Here is a 14,556-nt window from a genome sequence, read left to right as displayed (position 1 = left end):
TCGTTATTATTGTTGTTGTTGTTAGATTTACATAATGTTATAGCTTGTTAATGGTAAAGCCATGAATAAACTTTAAGACTTCCGGCACCCATATAGAGACCTTTTAACTAAATTGTGCTGTCAACCCCTGATGGAATCTTATTCAGAACTTTTGTCATTACTAATGCTATTAAGTAAACATCTTCCATTTTAATCTACATTTATATAAAACATTAGCTAAAAAACAGGATCCATTTCAAACGTCTGGAAAGGTATGAGGGCAGAATTGCCACCCCTCCCAGCCTCCACAAGATTTGAAAGGAGTCCTTAGGAGGCTTCTGGATATTCATGGCTCCACAAAGTCATGAGAAAAGTCATTAGGAGCTTTCTAGGTATTGAGCCAGGATCCTGAGACTGTGCAGGAAGGGACACACTCCTTGTTTTTTGGGTAATTTTGCAAAGTCAAGTAAAGCATTATGGGATAACAGCTCATTTGAAGAAGATGGCTACTATATGTCCCTTTTTACTAAATAGACTTCTTACTTTTCACTGAGAAGCATTTGGGGAATATTTTTTGAAACATTTTCCGACAGAAAATGATTATGAAATAGTCTCTGAAAAGGCTGGATACCTGAGTCCTTCAAACCCACCCTCCTCACCTGCCCTCACTATATATAGTGTGTGTTATTGATGCCCAAACAGAGTTGGGAGAGGAAAAACAGACACGCACAAAAGGTCATGCCCTGGGCGAAGATCTCTCTAGCATTCATTACTTGTATGGTTTTCTCAAGCCTTTTAAAGTTGCTCTTTTTTTTTTTTTAGGTTCTGCTGGAGTATGCTTCTTTCTTCCTATCAGTCTGAGTAGAGATCTCACGTCTTCTACATTTTGTAACCAAGGGCCAGGAAAATTGCCACACAGAGAACAGGCACTAAATAGATGTTTGAAATTACTGACAAAGCTGATTAGGTGTCTGTCAGGAATTATTTTAAGTGAAATCTTCCTGGAAGATAATTACGTTACTTTGTGACTATTTTTCTAGAATTCTCACCTTTTACTGAGATAGAAATCCGGGACTTCCCTGGAAATCCAGTGGTTAAGACTTCGCCTTCCAGTGCAGAGGGTGAGGGTTCAATCCCTGGTTGGGGAGCTAAGATCCCACATGCCTCAGGGCCAGAAAACCAAAACATAAAACAGAAGCAAGTAACAAATTCAATAAAGACTTTAAAAAAATGGTCCACATCAAAAAAAAAAAAAAAAAGACATGCTGAGATAGAAATCCTCTAGGTGGTCAGGAACTGTAAATCCTTGTAAATGTTTATTAAAATCCCCGTTGTTTGTAGTACATTAATGCAAAAGTACATTTTGAGGCAATGTCATTAGCTCATTGCAAAAAGGCAGCTATTAAGCAGGCAGTCCAGTTGGCTTACTAATTTTCTGTAAAGTGTGTGAAACAATGAATCTTAATATAGTTTATGCACAAATCATTTGTGCTTAATGGATCTACATTTTCAGTCATATTTTATTAAAATCCTCTGCCGTGAGCTGCAGTTAGGTAACTAATTGTACGTTGGTCAGAGAGCTGAAAACATTAGAGCCAGGTAACTGAAGTAATTGGGCAAGATGAGGTCATTTTTCCTCCAGCACCAGATGGGTACCATAGATGGGAACCATAACTCTTGATCTCTTCTATATGACTCAGAAAAAAAATTAGAAATTAATGTTGTTTTACCTTTTAAATAAAATATTTTACGGTAAAAGTTTTTGTTAAATACTGTTGTTATAAAATGAAACATTTGACAACATGCTATGTTTTTGTGCAACAGTCAATTTAAACATTCAAATTCTAAAATAGAAAAAAATATAAAAATTCAATTCTACATCTGAAACAAAAGAAAGCAAATTTTTTTCCTAGCTGATAAGTTTCTGTGACCTGTGATGGTATAATGAAACCTTTTGGTATGTAGCTTATAGAATTATTCTTAATACTTTCATATCTGAGAAGATATCCCTTAATATATTACCGTGTCTTAATGTATTAAATCTTTTTGATGTGTCACCTTTGTGATTTTCAGTTAAAAAGTATTGTAGTATGTTTGCATGCATGAATACTAGAATCTGTTAGGATGCAGAGATGAACATGCTTGGCTAGAAAAGAAAAGTCTCAGCCACAAAGACTGAGCCTTGCTGGAGGTCTGGTTATGTAAGCAGCATGTCTGCGGGGGAAAAGTATATTTTCATTTCAGAGAGTTTCTCCACTTTGGATCTGAATGACCTATGTAGATTGCCTATTCAGTGATCCAAATCAACGATGAAGGCTGACAGCAGCAAACCACATGGATTAGTCTTTACACCTCTCATCATACTTGGCAGCAGGCAGACATCCTCTGCCTTAGTTACCTGAAATTTAAAGAAGCATAATCTGGAGCCATAACTAAAGGGGCAGAATGCTTATTAAGCTCTTTCTATACGTCAGACACTATGCTAGGTGCTTTAAATATTAACTTATTTAATCCTTACTACAGCATTTAGAATAAGATTTTTTGTTTTTGTTTTTGTTTTTTTGCGGTACGCGGGCCTCTCACTGTTGTGGCCTTTCCCGTTGCGGAGCACAGGCTCCGGACGCACAGGCTCAGTGGCGATGGCTCACGGGCCCAGCCGCTCCGCAGCATGTGGGATCTTCCCGGACCGGGGCACGAACCCGTGTCCCCTGCATCGGCAGGCGGACTCTCAACCACTGCGCCACCAGGGAAGCCCTAGAATAAGATTTTTGTTCTCACTTTAGGAAATGATGGAACTGAAGCTCAAAAAGATTCAGTAACCTACTCAAGGTCATACAGGTAAAAGATGGTGGATCTAGGATTAAAATACGTCTGCCTGATTCATCCACCTGTCCATTCATTCATTTGACAAGGACTGCATCTACTGTGCTAGGTGGGGAAATACAGTAATGCACAAGAATTACATCATCCCCACTCTCATGGAGTTTCCAGCCATTTTAACAAATAATTACAAAGGTAATTCTTTCTACCACACCCAACTACTAACACACTGATTGAAGGTTAGGCACTTATTTTCTTGAGATTAATAAAAATCAAAAGATAAAAATCTGTCAAGGAAGACTATGATCTTAAAAGATGTGCATTAGTATCCATACCAAATCCACAAAGTTATTTCTGCTTCCCATAAAAATCTAAGAACCTTGGGCCTGATTTTCTTGTTTAAAAAATATTAGTTTTCATAGTTTTTATTATTAGTTACAAAAGCAATTAATAGCTGATGAACAGTTACTGTTAATGATAACAATTATTATTATCATTCTTCTTATTATTTTGCATTTGTAAACCTCTTCACCATTTAAAAAACACTTCAATGTGTCCTTTTATTTGTTCTTTATAACAATCCTGGCCAAACCTAATTCTTTTGGATCCCAGTTCTAATTCTTTTGGAGCCTAGTCTCTTGGTGCTCATAGAAAGTTGTGCTTTTGTTTTGTCTTACTTTTTAAAAACTAAAAGACATATATCGAGCTGCTGTTACATGTGGTGCACTCTACCAAACATTGTGGAGACATTAAATGATTGAAAAAGTTTAGCCCTTGCTCTTAAAGAAGCTTGACAGGGGCAACAGTTGTTGATGGATAATGTAAGAGAGTGAGTCTCAGACAGTTTTGGGTGGGGGAATGCTGTACCTGGGCTAAGCACGGAACTCACCAGACTCAAGAATCCAGTTGATTCATGAGGTCCCAGCATTGTGGTGGATGTTAGCTCTCGGGACGTGGAAGCAATCTGGATGGAAAAGCCAGTTTTAAATTAAGTCCCAGCAGTGCTTTATCTCGTAAACACAAGTCGAGGGACAAAGAATTTATTTATCCTTCCTATGCCTCTTTTTAAAACAGGTATTCTTCTTTCTAGCTAAGCAACACAATGGAAAACACGTTGAAAACAAATAAAAAGGATATTCAAGACGGACCGCCAAAAGAAGTCAAATTGCCTATCAGTGAAGCGCTTCTCGACTATCAGTAAGCTTAGATTATGAAATCCCAAAGTTCCCATACATAAGTGGCAATCATTGCTGCTAAGACTCATATGAGTCCAATGGAAAATGAAGTGCTCAAAAGCACTTCAGTAGTTGTGGCTCGCGGGCTCAGTAGTTGTGGCTCACAGGCTTAGTTGTAACTGAAGGACTCGAAGTAGACCAGGAAAAGCTTGTTTGAGGAAGCGATGTTGAGCTAACCTCTGAAAGAGGAACAGGTGTTAAGGAGACAGAGTGATGGACAGAAGGCTTATGGAAAAAAGGCTGGGGTGAGGAAGAGCTTATCACAGTCTAGGAAGTGAGAAATGGCAGAGTGAGGGAGAGAGGGCAGAGCAGACTCTGGGGGTTTAGGTAAGGGTCAGATAAGCAGACCCCTGTGGAATACTTGGGCTTTGGAAATGGGAAGCCATTTATTGGAGGGCAACAAGGTTGAAAGTCAGGAGTCTTTCTAGTCACCTAGTCTGGTGACTAGGCCTTTGTTTAAGAGAATTGTTTTTAACAACATTCAGGGAAAAATCCATCTCCCTGCAAGACTCCAAATCTATTCATATGTTCTTTTTAGAAGATAGTGAGCGAAAGGGTCAGAACACTGAGAGAGAAACATCCATGGGAAGGGACTTTTAACGAAGTTCCCTTTATTTTCTAGATAACAATTAAGTGATGACCAGATTGTACCTGCACTCATTTCTCAGCATAACTGAAAACTTCGCTCATCTTGCCTTAGCAGAGGTGGACAAGAAGTCCAGCTCTGTGATTACAATCTGGTCTCTAATCTGCTTCCACGGCTCACAGTGATGACATCCACTTACAGCTCCTTCTCTCTCTTCTGGGTCAACCAGAGGGCAGTCTTTCTCCTCTTTAACAGAGGTTTACAAAGAGGCACACGTTTAAAAGTTCTCATGATCTAGTGAGAGACGCAAGTTGAACATTCCCATGCTTTTGTTCTCTTTCCTTTGTTAAAACTAAATAAATAATCTCATGGACTGGAACAGCCTAGGCCTTACTGTGCTCTTCCGGTGACGCTTTACTCATTGCATGTGTTCCGAGGTGACAGGACTTTTGTCACATGACAAATAGCCAGGACACCTCCCTCCACCATCTGAGGAAGGATTATCCAAGGGTCCCCTGGCAGCATCTTATATTTCTCTTATACAATCTCAGCTCCTGACAAAGAGCCGAGGGCACACAGTAGGTAGTCAATTCCAAACAGTTAACTTAAAACAAAATCTATCTCAAGAAAATAAAGTCATGAACCTATATGGTTGTTTGTGAAAAGCTGAGACTGCCAGTGTTGAACCTATAAAGTGATCATCTCTTAGTCTCTCCCCCACCCCTTATCCTCAGGGATTACACACCTAGACTCCCAGTGGATACCTGAAATCACAGATAGTACTGAACCCTTTATATACTATGTTTTTTCCTATACATGTATACCTATGATAAAGTTTAATTTATTAATTAGGCACAGTAAGAGATTAACAATAATAAAATAGAACAATTATAACAATATACTGTATTAAAAGTTATGTGAATGTGGTCTTTCTCTCCCTCTCTCAAAATATCTTATTACATAATGCTAAATCTATAAAGTGATCATCTCCAGGTAATGGTGGTTTTTATTTTTTCCTTTATACGTATTCCCCCAAACCCAGTTTTCTACAATGAGTATGGACATAGAGATAGAAATAGGTATGGATATAGTTGTGGGTTTAAAAAGTAGATAAAATTATAGATTCTTTTTTGGAATCCAAATTTGTTTTCTTTCTCAGAATTTTCAGTGGAATTGCATGGAAGAAGGAAGTCGACACATTACTAGGTTGAGGCAAATACTCAATAAACAACCTGTAATAAAAATAGAAAAGCGTTTTATACAAGCCAAACTGAGGACTATAGCCCAGGAGACACAGATTCAAGAAGCACTTGAATTGTGTTCCACTGACTATGAAATGGGGAGGCTTATATAGGCAAAAAACCACAGTTACACGTTGTTTGTCAAGAATTAGGATTGGAGCTGGCAAGAAGTAAGGGTGCTTGTTAAGCAAGGATTGGTTGGGGTCCAAAATCATCACACAGTTATAAGGGGAAACCTTGAGACCATAAGGTTGCAGCTGGCAGCTACTGGCAGATATTATTCTGAAAACGTCTGGTGGTGTCTTTGAGTTTGATACAGTTCAGAAAATTCAGGTTGTCAGTGATGCAGGAATGTATATGAAACCACATCCACAAAGACAAGTTTTAAAAACTTGAAGTTATCTCTCTAATCCATATTTTAGTGAGTAAAAGATACTCAGAAACACAAACTCACTTAAGATTCTTATCCCTAAATGGGTCTTTATAATATGTTTAATACTTTATTTCAATTCAAATTAATTTAGATTAATTTTTAACTTTTATCTCATTAGTTTTTCCTAAGGCAAATAATCGTAAAATACATCTTGTCTTTGTTATCAGCTGTCAAATAAAGGAAAATGCAGTGGAACGATTCATGGCTCAAATAAAGAAAATGAGAGAAAAGAACCAAAAGTATCATGAAAGAGTAAGTATAAAATTTAAAGCCAATATCTAGTCATTAAACATTTACACAAATGCTTTAAAAAATTGTAAGTTATGATGCAATGAACTCTAGGAAATTATCTTCTTTAGCCCTTGGAGTTGATAAATTTACACTATATTTAAATACATTTTTGTACATGGGAGACAAGAGGGTACTGCTGTTCTTATTATATTAATTATAATGTCAAAGGAAGTCGGCTTGAATTGTGTTATTTAGATCATGCGGACACTGAATCTTATGTTGAAAAATTTAAAGCTCTGCAACCACATTTATCTTTTAAATTCTTATTTAACCACACTGTAAAACATTGGTTCTCTATTTTAAATTTCTGTATCTGTTTTCCTTTTCAGAGTGTGTGCATATGTAAATATTATCTGAAAAGTACAATCTCGGTTGTTAAAATGACTAATTTATTGTTTAAGTGATTTATTTTTATGAAATTAGAATAAAATGACTATCAAAGGGGTGCTGTATATGACTCTCAGGACCAACAGAAATAAAGTTAGGAAGCAGTAAATGATGCATACAACCTAGCCCTTAAGGGTTCTCATGAGTGAGGAAATACTGAGGGTGTCCACTATTAAAACATTTATTTTATATGTACCCTGAAATTTCCACACCTGTTTTATTTGGCTTTTGTCTAAAAAGACTATATCTACAAATTTTAACAGAATTTGGGTCAGAGACCTAAATTTTGCATCCTGACTGTACAACTTACTGCTGATGTCATTTTGGCCAAACTGGTGTAAGCCTCAATTTCCCCCTTGTAAAATGAGGATTCCTGTCTTCCTTATAGGGGGAATTTGTTCATTTGTTCAGCAAATATGTATTGGGCAAGACAAGCCCCTGGTGGTGATATAACTGTGACCCTGACATTGTCATGATTCTGAAGAATCAGTCACTTGCAATAGGACCTAAGAAACTGAAGTCTGTGGATGAGAGTGGAAAGGGGAAGTCTGGCTTAGGCACTTGGAGGCAGGTTCCGCATGATGTGATTCCAGAGCACATGAGAGTGAGCTGCCATCAAGGGGCCAATGCACATCCCCTAGTGGTCAGTGTGGGAACTCCCAGGCCAGCTTTGGGATTTCCATTTGGTTGTGGAAAGGACAACAGATCAGGACTGAGGAATCACTTTCCCATAACCCATCAATTGGAGCCAGAAACAAAGTTCTTGTTTCCACGAGGATTAGCTCAAGAATGCGATAGGTCTTGGAGTCATTAGTGGACCCAGCAGTGAGGAGCATGGTAATGCAGACTCTAGCTCAACCGTATATATCTATTTCTTTCCACTTATGCTGCTATTGCCACAGTTTAAGCCACCATCTTCTCTTACCCATCTTCCTCTAACCAGTACATTTTCCACAGTGCAACCAGAATTACCCTTGGAATACGGTAAACTTTTCAGTGCTTAAAACCCTGCAGTGGCTTCCTACTGCACAGAAAGTAAAATCCATAGTCCTTCCTAAAGTCTTCAAGGCCCTGCAAAAGCTGACCTCTGCTCACTTCTCCAATCTTGTCTCCAGCCGCCCCACCCTTTGCTTACCCCTTCTTTTAAATATTAGAAAACCTAATCTTTTTCTTACTATGGTACCTTTACAACAGAAAGGCTGTTTCCTCTTCCTGAAATGCTCTTCTCTTGGCTAGCCCCTGTTCATTCCCCCCATCTGAGCTAGGATGTTGTGTAAAAATATTTCTCCATTATTCAGTTGAAAGCCCTTTAGGCAGAAGCAATCAAATCTTATCTTCGTTTCTCCAGAAAGGCCCAGCATGAGTAGATGTTCAATAAATATATGCTGAGTTGATTCACACAAACACCAGTGGGAGGAAAAAAATTTGAGGTCACAGATATTTAAATTGCTAAGTTAAACATGACTCATTAGCAAGATATATTTTTCTCTTCAGTTATGTGGAAATCGGAAATGCCCCTCTTCCTTCCTACCCATCATCTCTTCCTATGTGTTTAGTTCTGTTTAGATGTTTATTATCTTTCTTTCTCTGTTTGCATTCATTGCTCCACTACATCATTAGATATTTCATAGTTCAGTGTGTTCACATCCTTACTTCCCGACACATACTTTCACTCCTGCTATTCTGCTACAGCCGCTCTAGCAAAAGTTGTTAATGACCAGTTAGCCAGGTTCAATGGACTCTTTGTAGTCCTTTCTTTACCCCTTACTCCTTCAGCAGTCACTCCTGTCATCTTGAAACTCTTTTTCCTTTGGGTTCCAGGATATCACTCTTAAATTTCCTTCTACTTCTCTGATCATTTTTTCTTGGTTTTCATTGTTTTTTTCCTAGAACCACCCTTTAATTAGGGTATTTATCAAGGTTCTGATCTCCATCCTTCTCTTTCACTCTAAACTCTCTCTGGATCATCTTATTTAACATCATGGCTTCAAATGCCATCTTCATGGTGATACTTCTCATATGTATACGTGACAGAATTCATAATCCTATTGAAAGGGTTCCCGACCCAGTTCCAACTTGTATGTGTGGAGGCTTCCTCTCACCAGCAAGAGAATCTCAGAGACAAACAGGGTGTCTGAGAGTTCAGCTCAACTCTGACACTACCTACCAGGAGATAGAATCAGATTCCACAGGTAAAGGGCTCAGCCCCACAAGACCACCCTCCACCTCAGACGCCACCTGCAAGCCCAGGTTGTTATTTGTGCTTCTGACCGACTGGCTATAAATCAGAGGCTCGCACAACCCCTTCCTCAGGTTCAATTAATTTGCTAGAATGGCTCCCAGAACTCAGGAAAACCCATTTACTCACTAGATTACTGATTTATCATAAAAAGGATATTAAAGGATATGAATCAAAATCAACAGCCAGATGAAGAGATACATAGAGCAAAGTCCTGAACAAAGGAGCTTCTGTCCTTATGAAGCTTGGGGCCCAGCACAGTGTCACATGGAAGCTCTCTCAAAAAGGACCAAAAGACGCTCCTTGTTCCGGTTTTAATGGCGGCTTCATTACATAATCATGACTGACTAAATCATTGGCCAATAGCGGCTGATTCAACCTCAAGTCCCTCTCCCTTCCCCGGAAATCAGGGGGAGGGAATGAAAGTTCCAACCCTCTAATAATTTGGTTGGATCTCCTGGCAACCAGGCCCCTTCCCTCTCTCCCCACCTGTGGGATTCAAAAGTCACTTTCATTAACATAAACCCAATTGTTGATGGCAGAAATTCCAAGGGTTTTGGGCACTGTGGACCAGGAACTATGGGTGAAAACCAAATATAGCTAAGAAATATGTTTTAGTCATCTGAATGACCAAATAAATATATTTTTATAGATTACAATATCACAACTATAACTAAAAAAAAAAAGTAAAAACTGGTGAAATCCAAATAAAGTCTCTAGTTCAGTTAATAACATTGTACCAATGTCAATTTCCTGGTTTTGATACTGTACTATCATTAGATAAGATGTTATCATTGGGGAAAGCTGGGTGAATAGTAGATGGGAACTGTGTGTCCTATTTTGGCAACTTCTATTCTTGTTCTTGTGAGTCTTAAAAAGTTAAAAAAAAGACCATGAGATGGCCTTATAACAAAACAAAATTAATCCTTTCTTTGTAACTTAATTACTAAATTTCCTTTCTTCTATTTTATAATGTGATAATTATTCTTACCTCAAATAATAAATGTACTTCGTAAGATAAATGTCATTTTTTAGCATATTGGTGGATATATTTAAATAAATTTTATTTTGGTATGCAGCTCAAAATAATTTTTCAGACATAGCGAATTTTATAACATTGTCAGACACATTTCCTTTCTATTTGAAATTCACACAGGATTTGGGAAGTTTAATATAGATGTTATTAAATTTATATATATGCCCTATACATGCATGTGGCCTTTTAGAATATGTCAGAGCTTTCAAAGCTCTCCATGGACATCTCATCTGCTGCTTTCTTTTAAAGTTTTTTGGTCAGCTTGTTGTTTACCTCAACTTTTATTACCGCCTCAGGGAGCTGTAATGTTCAACAATTGTTGATTGTTTTTGACAAACATCTGCCTCTGATTGTTTTTGACCAACATCAATCTGGGAAAAGGCTGGTCACACACTGGGTAAGCTCTGACTCAGGTCAAATAAAGACAAGGTTTCCCAGTGGGATTTTCCAGGGAATTACCAGATAGGTCAAATAATGACTGTTATTTGGGAATTGAGCTTTGGAAGAGTTCTGTTCCCCTCACTTCTCTCCATGACCCTCAACCCCAGGCTGCTAAGTTGCTGGTTTTTACCGTAACCTTGGGCTTTTGGTTTTTAGGGCACGTTAAAATGCCACAAAGCTCACTTGTCCTTACCAAGATTCAACCATTTTTCTTGAATAAACACTCCCTGGAAGTTACTGCAAAGCCTTTAATTTCAAGAGTTCTGAAAAGTTGATTTTGACAATTTTTGCCAACTTTTTCTCATTGCTCTTATGAAGGAGAGGATTTTCAGAAGTCTTATTCCACCATTCCTGCTTACATCATGCCCAATAAGATTTTACACAGAAGGAAAGAGATTCAGTTTTCAGATATATCATATTATGAACCCTTCGGTACTAAAAATTCTTCAGAGACAGAATTATGATACTTTAGAATATTACAAACAAAAGATCAGAGAAGTTAAACGACCAAATTTTGAATATCATATCTTTTTAACCTTTTGTTTTGTTTTGTTTTTGCGGTATGCGGGCCTCTCACTGTTGTGGCCTCTGCCGTTGCGGAGCACAGGCTCTGGACGCGCAGGCTCAGCGGCCATGGCTCACGGGCCCAGCCACCCCGCGGCACGTGGGATCCTCCCGGATCGGGGCACGAGCCCATGTCCCCTGCATCGGCAGGCGGACTCTCAACCACTGCGCCACCAGGGAAGCCCATATCTTTTTAATCTTTATTTCCATTTTTTTTTAATCACTCAAAGCCTGTCCAGTCCCAGTCTTTTTTTTTTTTGGCCTGTATTTCTCAATACTGAGCATCATCATAAAGTTAATTGTCTGTTGCTTTCTTTCAGCTTATCAAAGTTTTAAATTAAAATTCTAATGCACTGAAATGACAATAATGTCACGCAGCCTGTGGAATAACTTAAAGAGCAGTAAGGTTACATAATCCTGTCCAGGGAGTTTATTAAACTAGAAATCAAATGTTTCAGCCTTCAGCTTTAAAGTTTGTTGGATTAAGTGTTAAAGAATTGAGTTTTAGTAGGCAGTAGTACTATCAATAAATCACAGATATTTGGATTACCTGAAAGAAGTTTGCTACCCAAACTGTGGGTTGTGGGCCAGCAGGCTTGGCATCACCTGGAGCTTATCAGAAGTGCAGAATTGCAGGCTTCATACCAAACTTACTGAACCAGAATCTGCATTTTAAAAAGGTCCCCAAGTGTTGCGTATACACATTGAAGTCTGCGAATCACTGGCCCAGAGAATAAATTTTGGGAAAGAAAATACTCTTCCAGTAGAGTATCCATGTAGGTTAAGAGGATAAAAGATGTGAATATCAGAAATAAAATATAACGTTGAAAAAGCTATAGTAAAGAGAATGTTAAATTATAGGAAAATAATTTTTAAAAGAAGTATTAGAATATTTTAAGTATGTGCATTTTATTAGGTTTAAGAAATTGAAGGAGAGACACCAGGAAAGTGAGGATTAAAACTTAAAGGGAGGCTAAGAAGATTACAAGGAAAAGGTATTAAGTTCACACACAGTAAAATATCTCTACATATACATAATAAGCTAGCAAGGACAAGAATAACCTCTAAGTTGATTAAGTAAGAAACTTGGAAACATAGGTGGGATATTCACAAAAGGAACACAGTCCATACTTCAGGTGTGGAGTATTGAAATAGTAACCATCACCGCAGAACAAGAGAATTAGGGTCATTTGTGAGAAAAACAAAGAATAATGTAAATTCCACAAGAGCAGTACTTTTGTCTATTTTGTTCACTGATATATTCCTAGTGTCTAGAAGACTACCTGGCATATGGTAGATGCCCCATAAATATTGACTAAATGAACGATGTTTCCTAGAAAAGCAAGGTGTTTGTGGGAGTTGAAGAAACTGACCTCTGAAATCTAATTTTAATGTTCACCGATCCTATGATAGGGTGATAGACTGGCAGATTAATAACGCAGGTTTTAATATGTAACTTTCTCTTCAGTGATTACTGTATTGATGGGTTTAATTTTTGAGTCTTCCATATGTTCTTTAGACATGTTATTGAATAACTTATTTCATTAAATATCTCTCATTTTGCAAACCTCAATGTGTAACTCTATTTGAGGGAAATCAATGGAAGTACTTCAGCAGATGTAATTAACAACTGTTGATATTCATGACAGAATAAACGCTTAAAGGATGAACAGATTTGGCACATAAGGAACCTACTAAAGGAACTGAGTGAGGAGAAGTCAAAGGGATTAGCAGTTGTAACAAGAGAGGAAGTTGAAGAAGCAATGAAGGAAAAATGGAAGTTTGTAAGAGACCAGGAACAAAACTTGAAAGGTGATTTAGAAACTTAGAAAATTATCATAAAGCTGTATCAAGTTATTTCTTGAACGTATTAATGCTTTTGTCTCCTAATATGTTCAAAAGGCTGTGAACACATTTCAAATGACATCATCACCACAACCACAAACACATATAAGTAAGTGGACGAGACAGGGAAATAAAGTGGGCGGAGATACTGAAGCCAAGCGAGGCGGAGGAGTAAGGGCAGTGATCAAAAACAAAGACAGGGCTTCCCTGGTGGTGCAGTGGTTGAGAGCCCGCGGGCCGATGCAGGGGACACGGGTTCGTGCCCCGGTCCGGGAAGATCCCACATGCCGCGGCTGGGCCTGTGAGCCATGGCCACTGAGCCTGTGCGTCCGGAGCCTGTGCACCACAATGGAAGAGGCCACGGCAGTGAGAGGCCCGCGTACCGCAAAAAAAAAAAAAAAAAAATCCTATCCCTTCATCATAAACTTGCTGCTCAGATTTCTAAAACTTTTGCCAGAACCTCTATAAATACCATCTCAGCTAGGAAGCTGGAAAACAAGGGAGAGACTTGAGTGCTCTCAGGAAGCAGTATTAGAATCTGAGAGGCAAAAAAAGGGACTAGATTTTCTTGAGTTTCCCCAAGCATTTTAGAGAGCCTCCTTACCCAAGCGCTTGGCGCAGAGCAGGCATTCCCTTTGTAGGTATTTGTTATTCTGAAAGAAATAGTTACCAACGCCAAAGGTCAATCAGCAAATTTCATTTTTAGGGGGGTCTCTAAAACTTTCCCATAAGCCTCCTCCTGCCAAGTCCCTGCGTGAACAACAGTGATGTCATGAGGTGGTAGACGTATTTTCTGGTCGGGCTCCTGTCTAGGAGAGCTCTGCTTATGTTTGGAAGGAATGCTTTAAGAAGTCAAACCCTTGAGATGGGTGTGAGACCAAAGCAGAGACTTAGATGTGCTCCCTAAACTGCCTTCAAAGGGAATGGGCCCGGTTAGTTAAGGTGTGCCTGTCTGTGGTTTGGGCTGAGTGCTGGGGTATGTGTGTCATACAAGACTGGGGACGTGCTGGGTGACTAAGAACAGGAGGGCTGGGCGTGTGCAGTGGTCCAAGGAAGAAAGAAGCCCACAGACGCTGAGGAAGAGAAGGAAAGAGAGAACGGATGTGTCTACAAAGGATCCCTGAGGCAGTGACATTTTGTACCAGGTAGTCAGTCACTTTCGACTCAGTTTGGTCCGTGGAGCAGCAGCTGGAGCTTCACCTGGCAGCTTGTGATAGTACTGAACCTCAGACCCCCATCCGGACCTGCTGAATCAGAATCTGCATTTGGACGGGATCCTAGGGGAGTCCTGTGCACAGTAAAGTTTGAGAAGTGCTGACAGAACTCCCTTCTTCCAATGTTTAGTTAGGACTCTTTCGGTTGCAAGGATAAAAATCCAATCTAAACTAGTCCAAGCATAAAGAAGATGTTAATTTTTTCATGTAACCGAACAGAAAAGGCAGGGTGCTACTGACCTGGA

The 14,556-nt window shown here is 39.0% G+C and overlaps 1 protein-coding gene across 1 annotated transcript in view; it reads left to right on the top strand.

The window, feature by feature from the left end:
- Positions 1-3,901: 3,901 nt before the first annotated feature.
- Positions 3,902-14,556, top strand: part of CCDC83 (coiled-coil domain containing 83) — a 37,772-nt gene continuing 27,117 nt past the window's right edge. Inside the window, exons 1-3 of the mRNA XM_065883009.1 lie at positions 3,902-3,996; positions 6,462-6,546; positions 12,902-13,064. Coding sequence (XP_065739081.1) covers positions 3,902-3,996; positions 6,462-6,546; positions 12,902-13,064 — 343 coding nt within the window. The remainder of the gene's footprint in view (positions 3,997-6,461; positions 6,547-12,901; positions 13,065-14,556) is intronic.

Source organism: Phocoena phocoena, chromosome 8, assembly GCF_963924675.1.
Source record: "Phocoena phocoena chromosome 8, mPhoPho1.1, whole genome shotgun sequence".
Classification (NCBI taxonomy): Eukaryota; Metazoa; Chordata; class Mammalia; order Artiodactyla; family Phocoenidae; genus Phocoena; species Phocoena phocoena.
The sequence above is the reverse complement of the archived record's forward strand: the minus strand, read 5'-3'. Positions and strand labels throughout refer to the sequence as shown.